This window comes from Pseudopodoces humilis, chromosome 20 (assembly GCF_049639895.1).
Source record: "Pseudopodoces humilis isolate 2021_Gansu_Grassland_sample_001 chromosome 20, ASM4963989v1, whole genome shotgun sequence".
NCBI lineage: Eukaryota > Metazoa > Chordata > Aves > Passeriformes > Paridae > Pseudopodoces > Pseudopodoces humilis.
This window is the reverse complement of record NC_142219.1, coordinates 4,603,389-4,620,374: the sequence shown is the minus strand read 5'-3', so window position 1 is coordinate 4,620,374 and position 16,986 is coordinate 4,603,389. Positions and strand designations below refer to the sequence as shown.

Here is a 16,986-nt window from a genome sequence, read left to right as displayed (position 1 = left end):
CTCATTACTGGGTGAGGATGCTGGCAGTGGTGCCCAGCCCGAGGAGCCATGGCCGGGAAGGACCAGGCTCTGCTCCCACTGCCCACCCAGCTCCCACACCCAGCGGCAAACCCATCTCTGCTGGGAAGGGCAGAGAGGAGAGAACCATGGAATCACCAAATCCTGGAGTGGTTTGAGCTGGAATGGACCTTAAACATCACTTCATCCCCACGCCGTGCCACGGGCAGGGACGCCTTCCACTAAACTGAGTCACTCCAAACCGAGTCCAGCCTGGCCTTGGGCGCTTCCAGGATGGATGGAAGAGAGGTGTTTCACCAACTCCAGCTCTGAGCTGAGGGGCTCAGGGACCTGCTGTGCTGGCAGGGGACACAGGGCTGGGACATGGCCCAGGGGACACCAGATACCCAGAGCCCTGGGACGAGACAGGGGGAAATCCCCCCAAACTGACTATGGGCGAGGGGGCTCCTGCTCCAGGTGGGAGCAGGGGCTTTGGGCACTGCTGCAGCTGGGGGCAGTATTCCAACAGCAAAACACTCCTGGAAACCTGCTTTAGTGGCAAATCGATCCTGTTTGTGCCTGACTGGAGAATCCACACTGCCTGTGCCTGGCTGGCTGGGCTCGGGAGCAAGGACACCACAAGGAATACGGGAATTAAACTCAGAAACCTCTCCCCCCTCTCCCAGCACTCGGGAGGAGCTGTAACTGCTCTAACGATCCACGCAGCCCTGACAGATGCTGGGAAATTACACACTTCTCCGAGCTAGGAGGAAAATGGATTTTCCTCCCCACTGCTGCTCCACGGAGCTGGAATCAGTGAGGCTTTGACTCCCAGGCGTCTGTTCTGGCCACGCCAGCTCTGCACGGGCACCTGTGGCTTTGTGCCACCTGCCCATGGTGGCCTGGCTCCACAGTCTGTGTGTCCCCAGCCCTGGCACCCTGCACTGCAGCATCACCCCCAGCACGGCCTAAATCCCCAGGGATGAGCCCAGCTCCTTCCCGAAGGAATGTGGGAGGAGCAGCAGCAGAGAAGGAGGAAGAGGAATTTAAGAGGCTCATCCAGTTATGGAGAAATCAGGAGATTTGCAGCATGGAGGTGATACAGCCTGTGCTGTGCTGGCTGGATCCCTCTGTGTCCCCAGCTCATGGGGGCAGGAATTATCCTGATATTCCAGGACCAGGGAGCAGGGGAGCAAAGTCACCAGGGAGAGAGGAACTTTGATGCAGGTGATCATTTGAGTTTATCACAGGGTTTTGTGGTACCAAGTGTAAGAAAGGCACATCTGTGGCTTGTTGCAGGCAGACAGATCTGGCTGAAAGGAATTAACAGGCTGGGTTGGAGGGGGAATTCATTGTTTTGGAAGTTCATTAGGAAAGAACTTTAAAGATCATCCAGTCCCACCCTGTTCCATGGGCAGGGCCACCTTCCACTATCCCAGGCTGCTCCAAGCCCTGTCCAGCCTGGCCTGGGACACTTCCAGCCAGCTGGGACAGCCAGAGGGATAAAGGAGAGAAAGATGATCCCTCCTGTGCCTCTGCTGGGCTCCCCAGCTGGAATGTTCACTCCTCAGGGCCCACCTGGGGAGAGGAAATCGAGTGTTTTGGCAGCTTTTCAGGCTACAAATTGCAGAGGGGGAAGAGAAGCTCCTTCTTTCTTCGCCAATCATCCAGCCCAGCCGTCTACATCAGGGCATAAAATTAAATGGGTTCCTAAAGAGAGAGTATATTTAGCTACAAAACCCCGTTCTAGTCAGCTCTCTGCAGCTAAAATAATTAATCTCCCATCACTGTTAAGATGCAGTGGAGCAGATCTGGAGAAGCGAGTGCCGGGATTAACTCTTTGGGAGCAGGTCAGCCCTGTGAGAGCAGCTCCTGCTGTGATGCCAAGGGAGATCCTGGGAGCTCCCGGGGACTCCTGGGGGTCCTGCCTGGCTGGTTCTGCTCAGCTGTGCCCCCCCTGCCATGCCAGCACCTCTTGGTGCCAGTGCTGCAGGAGCCGAGGGCTTGGCAGGGGTGCTGTGCCCTGGCACTGCCTCTCGGGGGATGGAGGGGATCCAGGAGGGATGCAGGAGTGGGCTCAGCCAGATTCCCAGCTCTGGGGACACTGGGAAACACTGGATACACAGCCCTGAAACATCTGGAGGGATAAAGTTGTCTGATTACTGTCGCTGCCTGTTCCTGTGTCTGGCCACAAGTCCCTGATGGGCTCACTCCGGGGCAGTCACATCCATGGAATTCACGGCTATTCCCAACCTCCTCTGCCGTCCCACCTGTTCCCAGCTGGGTTTGATTCCATTTCCAGCCCAGCACTGGAAACAGGAGGTGACAGCGTTGGAGGTGCAGGTGAGCAGAGCAGCATCACAGCCCGGCTCTCCCAGCTCCTGCCTGAGCTCCCAGCGCAGCCCCTGCAGCAACTGGGGGAGAGCTGAGCTGCCTCTGCTCAATCTGCTTGGCAGCTCTTTATTTTTCTTTCACAGGATGTAACAGGAATCACAGCGTGGCTCCGGTCCAGGCTGCCGAGGGAGGAGCAGGGGCTGGCAGCACCTCGGGGGTGTCACTTGTCCCCCGTGGCCTCAGCACTGCTGCCCATGGCTGCTCTCCTCTGTGTGTTTGTCCAGGGATACCCCAAAAATGTATTTTTTTTGGGTGCCTTAAAAGCTGTCCTGGGGCATCTCGAGGCAGGATTTGAAGCCCATCAGGTCCTGGCCACCTTGCCAAGGTGGAGAGGTGCCTCAGAGCAATGAGGGTGGCACAGGTGACATCTGGCACGGGGCACACACGGAGTTTTCTGTTCCCACCACGGGATGCAGCTGCTGGGATCACGCAGGGCAGAGGCAGCAGAGCTGGAGCTGCTCAGGATGAGGGAATGGCACAACCTGGGCATTCCCCATGTCCCAGGCCATGCTCCCAGCCCCTGTGCAGGGCCTGGTTCTCCCTCCTGGGGACCAAGCGTGGTCCCTGCTCGGGCAATGTGTCAGGGCAGGCTTTGGCATCACTTGTGTCCCTCTTTGCAGGGGGAATCTTTTTCCCAGGCAATGATTTTCTTTGCTTTTTCTCCCCTCACCGAGGCCCCATAGGAACCGTGCAGGCCCTGGTGCTGCCTGGTGCCCTTGAAAAGACCCTGCTGCCTGCTCTGAAATGATGCAGCTCGGGTGCCTAATGACTCCTGACAGCTGGGGAAGGGCCCTGCTGCTGGCAATCGGCAAGGCAGGGACAGGGAGGGTTACTGATGGCTGTGGTTATTACACTTATTGGGCTCCATCGATCAGGGGCTGTGCACCGAGGCTGGCAGGATCTGGGGCACAGCCCAGCGCTCCCCGTTCCTGCTGCCAGCCCCGCGGGCCTGGCACAGCTCAGAACTGCCCGGGATGGCTGAGAGATGAGGCACACTGGGCTCCCAAATGCTTTTCCACAGCCTGGAGCGGTGCCAGATGTGATCAGAGAAGCACAGAATCCAGAAAGGTTTGGGTTGGATGGGCCTTAAATCCATGCAGCTCCTCCCCATGCCATGGGCACCTTGCACAGACCAGGATGCTCCAGGCCCCGTCCAGCCTGGCCTTGCTGCAGGTTGTCACCCCTTCCATTCCTTGGTTTTGCCTTCAAAAAAAAAAAGCAATATCCTGCATTTCGTTGCTGGATCCTTTTCATGTCAGGCCAGTTTGGGGGGTGGCAGCAGAGCAGCTCCACTGGCACATCCTGCCAGCAGCCCCATATGGGAACTGCAACCCCCAGCACATCCCCGTGTCCAGCCCTCAGCTGTGCCCCTGCCCTGGCTCACTCCTTCAGGAACAAACCCCTTGGCAGACAAGATATGGCTGAAATTCTATCTTGTACTTTTAAATTTTTTTTTCTCACTAAAACCAGAGTCGTTCTGGGGGGCAGAGCAGCAGTTTGAGGCTGGCACAGCCTTGCCCCCCCTCCGTGTTCCAGACCCTGAGACCACCCAGCCCAGCCTGGGCCCATCCCTGAGCTGCTGCTGGTGCTGCTCAGCCCTCACCTCGGACCCAGTGACACTGGTTTTTATATAATTAATTGTCAGCTGTATCAGCCATCAGTGATTTGTGTTTTAAAGATGGCCTGGCAGAACTAATTCCATCGCTGCACAATGCTGTGCTGGATGATGATAACCCATGTACAGCTTCTCCCACGGAGCCTCATGATGAGCTGCTGTGCTTTATTTTAATTAATACAGATAGCAAATATATTTCCATTAGCCATCAGAATGTCAGGAGAGAAGCAGGGTCCTCCTCCATGGTGAGCAGCAGCTTCACTCCTGGGGCTGGGTGCAGTGCCCAGCCCTGCTGGGTCCCCTGCTCCAGTCACCTCCTCATCCTCCTGCACCCCTCCTCATCCTCCTGCATCCCTCCACATCCATCTCCATCCTTCCTCATCCTCCTGCATCCCTCCACATCCATCTTCATCCCTCCACATCCATCTCCATCCTTCCTCATCCTCCTGCATCCCTCCACATCCATCTTCATCCCTCCACATCCATCTTCATCCCTCCTCATCCTTCTCCATCCCTCCTCATCCTCCTGCATCCCTCCACATCCATCTTCATCCCTCCACATCCATCTTCATCCCTCCTCATCCTTCTCCATCCCTCCTCATCCTCCTGCATCCCTCCACATCCATCTTCATCCCTCCACATCCATCTTCATCCCTCCTCATCCTTCTCCATCCCTCCTCATCCTCCTGCATCCCTCCACATCCATCTTCATCCCTCCACATCCATCTTCATCCCTCCTCATCCTTCTCCATCCCTCCTCATCCTCCTGCACCCCTCCTCATCCTCCTGCATCCCTCCACATCCTTCTCCATCCCTCCACACCCATGTGCTCCCACACAGGGCAGAGTTTGCTCCCAGCCCAGTATGGGTGGCACCATCAACCCCTGAAAACCAGGCTTTTTGGGGGAATTAAAAGCTGATTTAGCCCTGCTGCTCCACGCATGCTGGGAGCTCCCATCCAAAGCTCTGCTCCCTCTCCAGCACAGGAGGACACACAATTAGCAGGCACGTTCATAATTTCTCAGATTTAGAACAATTAAACTGGCTCCCTGGTACTTGTGACGAGCGCAGCCCCTTGTTCCCTGGGGAAGGAACAGCCTTCCTTGACCTCTGCTCTATTATTCTGTTTGATTGATCTGAATTCCATCAGAAAGGATAATGACAGGCTTTGGTGGGGGGCTGCAAGAACACTGGGAACAGAGGACAACGCTTTGCCCAGGGCTGCAGTGCCCAGCTAATGATTCTGACGGGCTGTGGGACACCCAGACCCCTCTCTGTGCCCAGTGCAGCACCCACAGAATCCCTGGATTCTCCAAAATTGAGGAATAGAAGGATAAAAGGATCTCATAAACAAGCAAAGAGGGCTTCGTGGCCAGCAGACAGGGTCCCACCTGTGTCACCTGCCCTGCTGGGGGATGTGTCACCTTCCCCTGTGCCCATGGGGTGTTGCTGCCACCGTGTTTACCTTGGGAACAGCTCCAAGGATGCTGATGGAAAAGCATCTCCCTTGTAAGGCACTAGGCAATGTCACTTTCTTCTACGCCCCAAAATTCCCTAAACAACAACATCAAAAACCCACACATGGAAGGGATCCAGCTGTTCCTGAGTCACAGCTGGGTTAACAGAAAGCCCTTAAACCTCACCTGGAGGGTGGTTTGTACCCCCAGATCTTCCTTGGGGGATGTTTTGGGTGGGAGCTGGGCCTGCTGCAGAGCTTTGCACTTTCTCGTGGGCAGCTCCTTGGTCTCCTGTCGCTGCTGGCTGGGCAGATTTCCTCCTGATTTTATTTTTGACCCACCCTGGGGATGGGGAAATGTGGTGAGGAAGGACCTGGCTCTTCTCCCCGGCAGGTAATGAATGGGCCAATTACACAAACCCGTGTGCCACCCGCCTGGGATGAGGGGTTTGTCACTGCTGCCATTGTTTATGTTCCTAGAGGGTAATCGTAATTTTTAATGTCCTTTTGATAGCAGTGTAGTATGATTAAAACAGGCACATCTGAGACATAAATCTGGGTTTAAGCACTGCCTTTTTGACACACAGTGCTCGGGGATCCTGGGCTGTGCTCTGGCAAAGCAGCCCGTGGTTCAGCAGCACCCTGGCCACCACCCCGAGGGATGCTCACATCCTGCCCCGGGGGCTCAGCAGGAGCCCCGAGGGGCAGCAGAGCCTGGAGCAGCAGCTGGATGGAGGCAGGAGGTGCCAGGCTGGGGCTGTTGGCTCCGGATAAACACAACAGCTGATTTCCTGGGAGCAGGAGGTCAGCGTGAGATTGTAACGTGGATTTTCCACAAGAGAAATATTTGGGCTGTAGCTGGGGATGGTTCTGGGGGACAGAGGAAGGAATTTTCAGAGCTGACCCCCCATTTGAGGTGACAGACTCTGGGCAGGCTCCTGCCCCTGCTGCTCTCTCGGGTTTCTTGCTTGGATCAGAGATGTAACGCTGTATAATTTAAGACTTTGCTCCTGAGGCCAGGCTGGTGCATGTGGAGTGGAAATGTGGGAAAATCCAGCCCTCCCTCGTGGAAGCTTGAGCGGATAGCTGAGCCACTGAAGGAGATGGTGTTTGTGTGACTCAGTTCTGCTGGTGCCCTTGGGTGACAATGCCTGTGAGGACAGTGAGTCACCATTGCCCTGTCCGTCCCCACGGGGGATGGGGCTGGAGCCCCTCCGGAGCCAGGCTGGGGAGCTGGGAGTGCTCACCTGGAGAAGAAAAGGCTCCAGGGAAACCTCAGAGCTCCTTCCAATGCCTAAAGGGGCTCCAGGAGAGCTGGAGAGGGACTTTGGACCAGGGTTGGAGTGACAGGACAAGAGGGAATGGCCCTGGCACAGGGTGCCCAGAGAAGCTGTGGCTGCCCCTGGATCCTTGCAAGTGTCCAAGACTGGGTTGGACGGGGCTTGGAGGAACCTGGGCTTGTGGAACGTGTCCCTGCCATGGCAGGGGGTGGAGAAAAATGGGCTTTAAGGGCTCTTCCAACCCAAACCATTCCATGATCCCATGCTGAGCTGCAGCAGAGCTGTTCAGAGATGGGTCCGAGGGAGATGTGGGGTCCTGCTGGCACCAGAGCCCGGTGATGCTGGGGTGGGCACCTTCCCCTTCCCGGCTGGCTGCAGATGAGCCCCACTGGAGGAACGGAACCACTTTGGAATTTAGATCTTGTAAACGACAGCCTAGCAGTGGAAAAACTGAAAAGCTGTCCCCCTGGGGAGCGGGTGAGGCGGCAGGGACTCTCGTCTTGCCGCACCCTTCCCTCCCTACCTTTCCTAATGAATTCCAAGAAAGCCTCAATGCATCCCTAAATGGGAACACAGCCTGTGTCCTTCACAGTCATCTCCACAACAAAGCCAGCCATCTCGCCGCTGGCAGCCGCGGGCTCCTCTGTGAGCTGGAAACAAAAGCTGAAAAGGAGCCTTTCTAGTTGTGATTAGAAAGCTTGAGAAGTTTGGCTTTTACTGGTTATTGCCTCGCTGATTCCATCTCCGCCGCAGCTCTGAAGCCCTCGGGGGACGGGAGAGCAGCCCCAGCCCCTCGGCAGGCACCGCTCCCATCCCGCTGTGCGAGCAGAGAGCCCAGGAGATGCAGGAGTTGGGAATTTAGGATGCTGCGCTGGGTTTGGACACGGCTTTGTGTTCGCGACCCGGAGAGCTCGGCTTCCCCCAGGAGAGGAGCTCGGCACCAGCAGCATCCCCCTCTCCCCGAGCATCCCTGAGCCCTGCACCCATCAGAGCCCAAACGGCCCCAGCGGTGCCAGTTCTTGTCCCAAAATCCGGCCCCCAGCCTCCGCCTCCAACCCGGGGGGACACAGGCGCTCACCCCCCCAGGACACGCAGCCTTCCGGGGCCTCTCCAAGCAGCGAGGGGTGCCGAGGAACTGAATTCTAGTATTATTATTATTATTATTATTATTCTTTTTTTCTTTTTTTTTCTCTAAAAAGGAATAGATGAGGAAGAGCGATTATCGGGGAGATTTTCTTCGGGGGAAATTCTGGCACAAAGACAAACTGCAATATCTCAGCGCAGGCTGGGCGCTGAGTCTTGGATAAAAATAAAGCAGGAGGCGGCAGCACCTTCCCGATGACATTAACTCCATTCATCTCCCGCTGCCGCCAGCGTGCTCAGGCATTAGGAGTTACGTTTTCCTCCACTATTTCTCAAATATATTTATGCTGGGAGATGTTTGTGGAGGTACATCCTGTGCCTGGGGCAGAGGATTAATTCCAAACTGTCACCTCGCTTTTTGATGGGTTTGTAAATTCTGTTCTGTTGATTTGCACTCGCAGTAAATTGATAAAATCCTCTTTCCAAAAACCTAATTCACCATTTAGGGCTCACCAGGGTTTTAGACCTCATTGGCTCACATATTTATGTAAATATAGTGTCCAGAAGCAATTTAAAAACTGCTGCGTGGATAATGTGGATGGATAAGGAGTGAAGGGAAACACATTGGTGGGAGCTGTGTGCCCTGGAAAGTAACTTTTCCTTGCCTTGGGGCCCCAGATTTTGGGGTGGCTTTGCCGTGGGTGGCTGCTTAGGGCCGTGTTGCTCCAGGATCTGACCCCTGCACCAGAACTGATTAACCCCAACAGTGCTGGGAATAGTCTGAGCTCTCCAAGGATGGCACTGGATGTGTCCAAGAGGACTTTGCCAAGGACTCCTGTGGTGGGCAGGGATGTGCTGGTGTACTGGGAGCGCTGGGAGCTCTTAGGGCTCATTGCAGAGTGGTCTGTCAATTTAGGGACTTGGTATCTTTGCAAACGGAAGTTCGGGACTGTCAGGAAAAGCCTGTTTTTTTCACTGAAATTGCATTTAAATCAGCATCAGGAGATGCAAGCCCCGTTCCTGTGCAGCCCCATCACCATGGAAGAGATGCAGGGTGGCAGAGGGGACATCAGCAGTGATGTCCTCGGTATTGTCCCCCAGCCACCACTCTACCCGAGATGAAGCATCTCATCCACAAAATGTTGCCATGCTCCATTAATCCACCCGAAAACGTCAGATGGAGATTCTCTCTTGAATTTTAAATATTTCCAGCCGTTCTGACTAGCTCTGAAATTGCCCCGAAATGACCGCTTTCCAGAACATTCCCTCATTCCCCCCTGCTGCTCCCGAGCCGCTCCTGCCCGCAGTGCCAGCTCCTCACCGTGCTGCCCTTGGGCTGGAGCACATCACCAAGTGTCCCCTGGAGGCCCTGGGGACTTGTCCCCTCTCGGGGGTCCCCCTGCAGAGCCACCCTCCCTGGGGTGCTCCCGGCCCCCCAGCTCCTGACTTTGGCACATCCCACCCCAGTGTGCAAGACAGAGAGACGGGCCGAGACGTGAGAATCCTCCTTGCCGAGCAGATGACGCCGCTCTGGGATCCATCTCACAGCTATCCCTTCTGTCGTGCTCGAGTTTTTGGATGCCTTTGCATTTGGCACCAAATTTCCTTCCTAGACTAAAGCTTTGCACTTGGAATGATGCCTCTGGAGCCGGGCTGAGTGGCCAGGCTGCTCATCCCATCGCTCTGCACTGCCAGCAGCTTGGATTGTGCTTCCGTGGAGTTCTCCTTGCACCTTCCTGCTGCAGCCATCTGTCCTGGGGTGCCAATGCTTTGTCCTCGGCCCCATGGAGCGGGCACAGAGCCAGGCCCCTGCCCAGCCTCCTGGGCTCTCTGGGGGTTGGACACCTACTGCAGTCCTGGGGCTCCTGGGGCCAAGGAAAGGGAGAAAGGTCTGGAGAAATCCGTGTTTGCCCCGGCTCGATGCAGACCTGGGAATCCAGGCAGAGCCTCCTTGCTGTGCATCAGGAAAGCTCCAGGCTCAGCCAGCACTCGGGGCTGGTCAGCTGCTGCTCTGGCCTCTTCCCAGAGAAAGGAAAAGGAGGAAAAAGGAATAAAAGAGAGATGTCTGAGTCGGGGCTGTGCCCTGGGAGCGGGCCAGCCCCAGCTGCACCACTGCCGGGAGCTCCAGCGAGCAAAAAGATGGAGCAGAGGGGAGATCAGCTCCTCAGCACCCTGAGAACGCCATCCCCTCTGCCTGGGGACAGCCCTGAGCCACCACGGGACAGAGCAGTGCAGCAAAGGGTCCCCATCCCGCGGGGGCTGGATCCAGGTGCTCCTGCTCTGGAGCCTGGGCTGGATCCCTGAAGCAGAGCTCGTGCAGCTCCCGCAGCTGTGACAGTGTGACACTAACTCCCGCTTCAAAGGGCTCCTTATCTCCCGTCCCTGACATCCAACAAAGACTCCGGGGCAGGAATTGTGTCTTCTCCACAGGGCCAGAGGATTGCTCCCTGCCAGACACAGCCTCCACTTTTACAGCTCCTGGCAGATCCTCCCTGACACCCCCTGATTTTTGGGGGGTCCTGGGGCTGTCCCAGGTCACATGCATTGATCGTGGCTGCTGAAGAATCCCCCAGCCTCAGGGTCCACGGATGCAGATCCAAGTTGGAGATAACCACCACCTGCACTTGGTTCTGAGCCAGTGCCACAGGCTCCGCTGGAAACCCTCAGCATGGCTCTCTCAGGTACGGAAGGTGAGCCTCCCCTGCTCCCAGCTTTGTCTCTTTGGTCCCAGACTCCCGCTGGCTCCTCCAGCCACCCAGCTCCATGGTTCTCCTCTGATTTTGGAAATCCTTAGGGATGAGATCTGAGTCGTGACAGAGCTGAGCAGCAGAGGTTCATTTGTTTGTTCATTTGATTCCCATCTTCCCAGCAGCGCAGCTGACCCTGTGGGTGTGCTGGGTTGACACTGGATGGATGCTGGGTGCCCACCAAAGCTGCTCCATTGCTCCTACAGGAGACATTCCTCCATGAACTTCCCATCCCGAGTCCTGTCCACAGGCTGCACTCCTCCATGGACTTCTCCAGCATGAGTCCCCTCCACAGGGTCAGGGATAGGATGCTCCAGCCTGGATCCCTTCCACAGGATCATGAGTCCTGCCAGCAAACACGCTCCAGTGTGGGCTCCTCTGTGCATGGATACACAAATCCTGCCAGGACCCTGCTCCAGCACGGGCTCCTCCATGGACTGCACGTGGATCTCTGCTTCCCTGTGGATCCCCATGGGCTGCAGGGGCACAGCTGCCTCACCCTGGGCTGCACCATGGGCACCTGCAGCACCTCCTCCTCCTCCTCCTCCTTCACTGACCTTGGTGTCTGCAGGGCTGCTCCTCTCACAGATTCTCACTCCTCTCTCTGGCTGCCGTTTCCATTGTGCAGGTATTTTTATCCGTGGATAGAGCAGGATGTGGATAGAGCAGGATGCGGATAGAGCGGGACCGGCCCCATGGGACAGAGCAAGAACATCCTTAACAACTTGTCAGTTAACAAGCTGTGAAAGGAGACAGACAGCCAGGAGCTGCCAGCCTGTCCCCTGGAATGAAGGACACCTTCCCTCTCTGAGCACCTCGGCGGGAAGCGCTCCTGCTGCAGAGCCCTTCTCCTTCCCTTCCTCCTGGCTCCTGCAGGCTGAGTTCCCTGCCACTGCGTCGGGGCTGCAGGGAGAGCAGCTGAGGCACCTGCACCAGGCGGATCTGCTCCCTGCATCCCATCAATCCAGCACCACTCACTTGTGCAGCAGCAGGAAAAGCCCTCTCGTGAAGCAGGTCCTTTTGGGAAGGGCTCCGGAAAGCCGTGGAGCTACAAGCAGCAGCTGAAGGGCAGCAGCCTGAGCCACAGTGATGCCAAACCTTCTCTCACCCCACCAGCCTTCCTCACCCTGCCCTTTGCCCCCTGGTTTGGGGTGCACCAGCTGGGGGATGGCACCAGCTGCACCCCGAGCTTTCTGCTGGCAACGTTGGCTTTGGCCCCACACTCTGCCCTGCCAGAAGGGGCCTGTGCAGGTGTTGTCCTCCATCCCCAGGCTCCAGTGTGGCTCATCCCGCTCCTCATCCTGCTGAAGCCCTGGCAAGGACAGAGGTCTGGGTGCTCTTGGGGTGCCGGTGTCCCCTTGCCCCTCCCGTGACAGGGACAGGCACATCCCCACCTTGCAGAGCACCCTGCAAGCCAAGTGGTTAAAGACACACAGCTCTCACCACCACATCCAGCAATTTCATACCCCTGACAAGAGTGTAAATCCATCCTGATGGACTGGAAAATTGCAAAGCCGGTGCTCATGCCGTGTTTCCTACAGACGTGTCCGAGCTCCTGAAAGATGCACTCGGTGGCAGCCCCGGTTCCAGCCGTGTCACTCACGTCATGCTAATTAAAATAGAGCCTGTGTTTTGTAACAGGATTTCCTTGGAGCCTATTTTGCTGCTCAGTAACCACTTTCAAATATTCGAAAAATAAAATCGCATCAAGTAAATAACTTTCGGATTGCTCACAGAAGGTTACTCTGGTTTCGGGTTTTTTTGTTCCCAAAGCCCACTGGAAGCAGCTGCGCTCATCGCAGTGACAGAGGATGGAAAATACACAGATTTCTGAGGCTGCTTGTAGTCTACATCAAAAGCTGTGTGTTATTTAATCAGACAAAGCCCATTTCATTAAAAAAACAACTGTCTGTACAAAATGGGATAAAAAGCACCCCAGCGCTCGGCGCTGACCTGGAATACCCAGGGAACATCCCTGCCTGCTGGCAGGATGTGCCACACTCACACCAGCCCATTTTGATGCCCAAGTTACCTGTCCAGCAATGCCCTGGCACTCCTCTGCTTCATGCATCACTTATTATCCATTAACTTCCGAACCCAGCACCACCTGACTTCCAAGGGATGGATCACACACTTCCCTTTTTACACGGTTTGCTATTCCAAGATCTCTGCTGCCGCTCTGGATGCCAAGGGAGCACATTCAGCTGACTCGGCGCAGCCTGGCTCCTCAGCCCTAAATCCTGCTACCAGATTCCTCAGTGAAGGAGAAGTTAAAAATGTACAGAAGGGAATGTCTGTGACACTGTGACATCCACAAAACTGCGCTTGAAATGGCATCTTTGTATATTCATAATGGCAAAAAATACCGAAGCAGAGGGCTGAGAGAGACTAATTTCATTTACTCCTGATCCAGGCTCTCCTCATCCTTTCTGCCAAGGAGGAGAGAAGGAAGAGGAGCCATTTGCCATGGCCTTTGATAGCTCTCCATCAGACAAGCCCCATTCCCGTTATCTGTGCTGGCAGCCTGGCTCTGTGCTGTTATCTTGTTGCTCGGGGTGCTGCTGCCAGAGCTCACCACGCACTTGTTGCAGCCCTCGCTGAGTTCACGCTCGGTTTTCCTTCCTGCTGGACACACCTGATCCTCTGGAAACAGCCTCCCGTGGTGCTGTGCTCGCCACAGAGCCAGGGGGAACTCTGTCCTCGCTACTGGGCTGTGACAGCCCCCCCAGGAGTGCCCCCGTGCCTCGAGGAAGAGAAGGAAGGGTGCAGACCTTGGGGGTGAAGAGGAGCCCAAGTTCAGCACCCCCAGCTGCCTGGGGCAGGGTTTGCTGGTCTCATCACAGCCTATATTGGACACCCCAAAAATATTGAGAAACCCTGGATCTCCCAGAGGTTCAGCTGTGCCCCTGCCATCCCCAGCGCCAGGGGCTGAGCCTGCATGGGCAGCACGGGCAGCTCTGCCCTCTCTGCGCTCAGCTGCCCGCTCCCCCCGTGTTTGCCCACCCATTCCAGGGCACAAATAAATGTCCCTGTTGGTGCCCACGTTCCTGGGATGCCGCTGCTCCGGCACAGGCTGCCCGGAGCCTCCTGGCACAGGTCCCTCCTGTGCAGGGACGTGCCTCTGCTGCCTGCTCTGCTCTGCGCCGGTGGGTGGGTGCGAGCGGATGCCGAGAGCAGAGGAGAGGCTTTCACACCTCCTCTCTGGTGATCTAAATGGCTTCACCAGTGCCGAGCACCCAAAGCCACCAGCCAAGCACCCGATGGGTGCAAGTCATGTGAAAATGGCTTTTTCTTGAACACACGAACAGAAAGAGCAGCAGATGGAGCAGAGCAGTCTGGCTCTGCGGGGTCTGATCCTGCTCCCCCCCAGCTGCAGAACAGCAGGCTTTGCTGCTCTGGGCCCCTGGCTGTGTTGCCCTCCACACAGATGGACAAGACTCCCCCCAGGCACGGGCAGAGCTGCCACGTAGCCAGCGGCTCCAGGCTGCGTAGGCAGGAGTTGGGATTTTACTGCAATAATTCACCAAACCTTGTAAAGGGTCAACAATTTATCAGCTCCCTCTCTCTGCCAAGAAAAGAGGAGTTCAGCACACTGTGTTCTTCCACCATGAGATTTATGGCAGATTGTGCCAAATCCTGTTCCCGGGAGCTGGACTGCCTGCTGATGCTCCCCGTGGGACTGGGGCAGCCCTCCTGCCTCGGCACACGAGGCGCTGAGGGAGCTGACAGCTCTCACTGGGCCTGTGCTTGCTGCCTTTTCTCCCCAGCTCCTCCAGGCCCCCCAGGAGCCCGGGATGGTGGCTGCTGTCACACAGAGCACCGGCAGCCCGGACCCCAGAGCGTTTGTGTAACACACCAGAGGAATGTGCCTCTCTGCATGTCCCTGTGCTGGAACAGGGTGCCAGAACTGGCAGGGACTCTGCATCTGATTCCTCCACACGTACGTGCACGTCCACAGAACACAAACCCATGCAGGTGAGGGAGAAATGCCACCCTCTACATCCATTGCTGTTTTGCTGCCCAGAAAGGATGGATTCCGTAATACAATCCCTGTCTGGAGAGCCGGGTTTCAGACCGAAAAGTCAAAGTCATTTAATGCAATCTGACCATGAGAGCAGGGACTGGAGTGGGCAGAGAGCACCGCACAGCACTCCTGACACCAGGAGCCGGTTGTGTTTGCTATGAACACCCTGCCAGCCCCGGAGGGCAGCCTCAGGCCCCGAGCACACTGCAGCGCCAGCACACACTGGCCTCTCCCGTTCTTCCACCGAGCAATCCGGGCTGGGAACCCCACCCAGACACACACCGGAGCCCGGCTGCCTCATCCTGCCACCCCGGCAGTGCCGAGGGACTGGGCACAGGCGCCGCTTCAGTCGTCTCCGAGCCTCACGCGAGTTTGCGATGACTTTGCCAAGTCACCCGCGAGCGCATCCCGGAGCCTATTCTTAGGTCTGGCATCGCAGCAGTGGGAGAGGGAGCGGGTCTGCGTGGAAACGGGGGACACGTGGAACGAGCAGGCAGCCCCTGGTAAACACTCACCCCCCCACCGACACCCCCTGACCGAGACGGTGGCTCAGAAACACCAGTGGGGACATGGAAGTGGGGGGCTGGAGGGACACCGGGGGCTGGGGACACCGGGGGCTGGGGGCACACGGAAGGCTGGGGACACAGGGGGCTGCTCTCCCTGCGGGAGGGAGGCGAAGGGTCCGGCACGGCTCCCGGGAGGCCGCGGCCGCCTCGGCGCCGGGTTCCCGGTGCCGGCGCGGCCCCCGGAGCGCTGCCGGGCGGCGGGAGCTGCCCGCCCCTCGGTGCTGAGCTCCGCGTTCCGCCGGGCCCCGCTGCGCTTCCCCGCAATGCCAGAAGTTTCATCCCGGCCCGGGGTGCAGCACAAGCGGGGGAGTCCCCGATCGGGGGTGGCACGGCCGCTTCCAGCAGCCCTTCCCGCTCCGATCGCCCCCTCCCCGGTCCCGGCTGCATCCCCCCCGCGCCGGGCGATGCCCCCTCCCCGCAGCTGGGAGACGGCGAGCCCCGCATCCCCGGCCCGCTCCGCCCCGCTCCTCCCCGCTTACCTGGGCGCGGGGTCGCGGGGGTGCCCAGCAGCAGCAGGGCGAGCAGGCAGAGCCCGCGGGGCCCCGGCATCCTGCGGCGGGGCGAGCTGGGCGAGCGGAGCCGAGCGGAGCGGAGCCGATGCGATCCGAGCCGCTCGGCGCCGAGGGGGGCCGGGCCGGGCGGGGGCGGGCGCTGGCGGCGGAGCGGAGCGGAGCGGGGGCGCGGCGGAGGGCGGACCGGAGCGGAGCGGAGAGCGCGGAGAGAGCGGAGAGAGCGGCGGGGGAGGGCTCCGGCGGCCGCCCCGGCCCCCGCGCAGCGCCCGGAGCTCCGGCCCCGCCCGCAGCTCCCCCCCGCTCGCCCCGGCCCCACCGAGCAGCCCGGGGACGGCTCCCGCAGCAGCCCCTGGCACGCGGTTGACTGTGGTTTCCTCCGTCCTTCTCGGCTTCTTCCCGCTCCGGGAGTCCCGGTGCCTCCCCAGGCTGGGCAGTGCTCCCACTGCAGGCCCCCCATCAGCCTGTGCCCGGTCTCTTGTCCCATCTCACTGCTCCTTGTCCCCGGGCTCCCTGTAGAACCCGAAGCCCCTCTCAGCATCCCAGCTCTGCTCAGCATCTCACCCCCTCAGCACTCCAAGCCCTTCTCACTCCCTCCTCACACCCAGATGAACCTACCCTCCTTCCCTCTCTTCTGGCTTCCCCAAAGCAGGCTGTGAATAGGCAGAGGTGCCACAGGGAGGCTGGCACAGGCCCCACGGCTCCCTTGGGACCAGGGATGCTCCAGGGCTCTTGGCCCTGCTGCTGGAGCCAGCAAAGTCTGGCCTGGTGGGAGCTGCAGCCGTGACCCGCCTGACCTCAGTGGGGTGGGGGCACTGGGCAAACAAAAGCTCACAGTTTGTGGGTGCTGCTCAGGGCCCCCCATAAGGTTGGGCTGGCCCTGTGGCCACGGGTGAGCACTGGGGTAGCCTCAGTCCTGTGGCAAAAGAAGCAGCACACAGGACCTGCCCCCAGAGCTCCTCACCTTCCTTTCCTGCAGGGGAACTGTGGCCTGGATGGCTCCCAGGACCCCCCTGCCCAGGCCACCAGCAGGAGCAGTGAGCCCAGGGCTCCCAGCAGGCCCCTCCTGAGCCCACAGAGCACACGGAGTAACCACACTGACTTTGAGAGGAACAGAAACAGAGCCTCCGTTCTCCTGAAATCCCAGATCCTGCCCTGAAAGGTTGACTGTGAATCACCCCCCCGGTGAGAGCGCCTGCTCCTCCCGGCCGCTCTGCCTGTCAAGTCAAATAGCCAGAGCACTGTCACGAGTGCACAGCACCAGTGTCAAACAGCACGAGATGCTGCCCAGCCTCTTCCCAAAAGAGCCGGTTTG

At 58.2% G+C, this 16,986-nt stretch overlaps 1 protein-coding gene across 2 annotated transcripts in view; it reads right to left on the bottom strand.

Annotated features, from left to right (window-relative positions):
• Positions 1–15,783, bottom strand: part of SEZ6L (seizure related 6 homolog like) — a 35,977-nt gene extending 20,194 nt beyond the window's left edge. For both annotated transcript variants that reach the window (XM_088064901.1, XM_005524582.2), the window contains exon 1: positions 15,642–15,783. In XM_088064901.1, coding sequence (XP_087921027.1) covers positions 15,642–15,711 — 70 coding nt within the window. In that variant the 5' untranslated portion in view covers positions 15,712–15,783. The remainder of the gene's footprint in view (positions 1–15,641) is intronic.
• Positions 15,784–16,986: the final 1,203 nt, after the last annotated feature.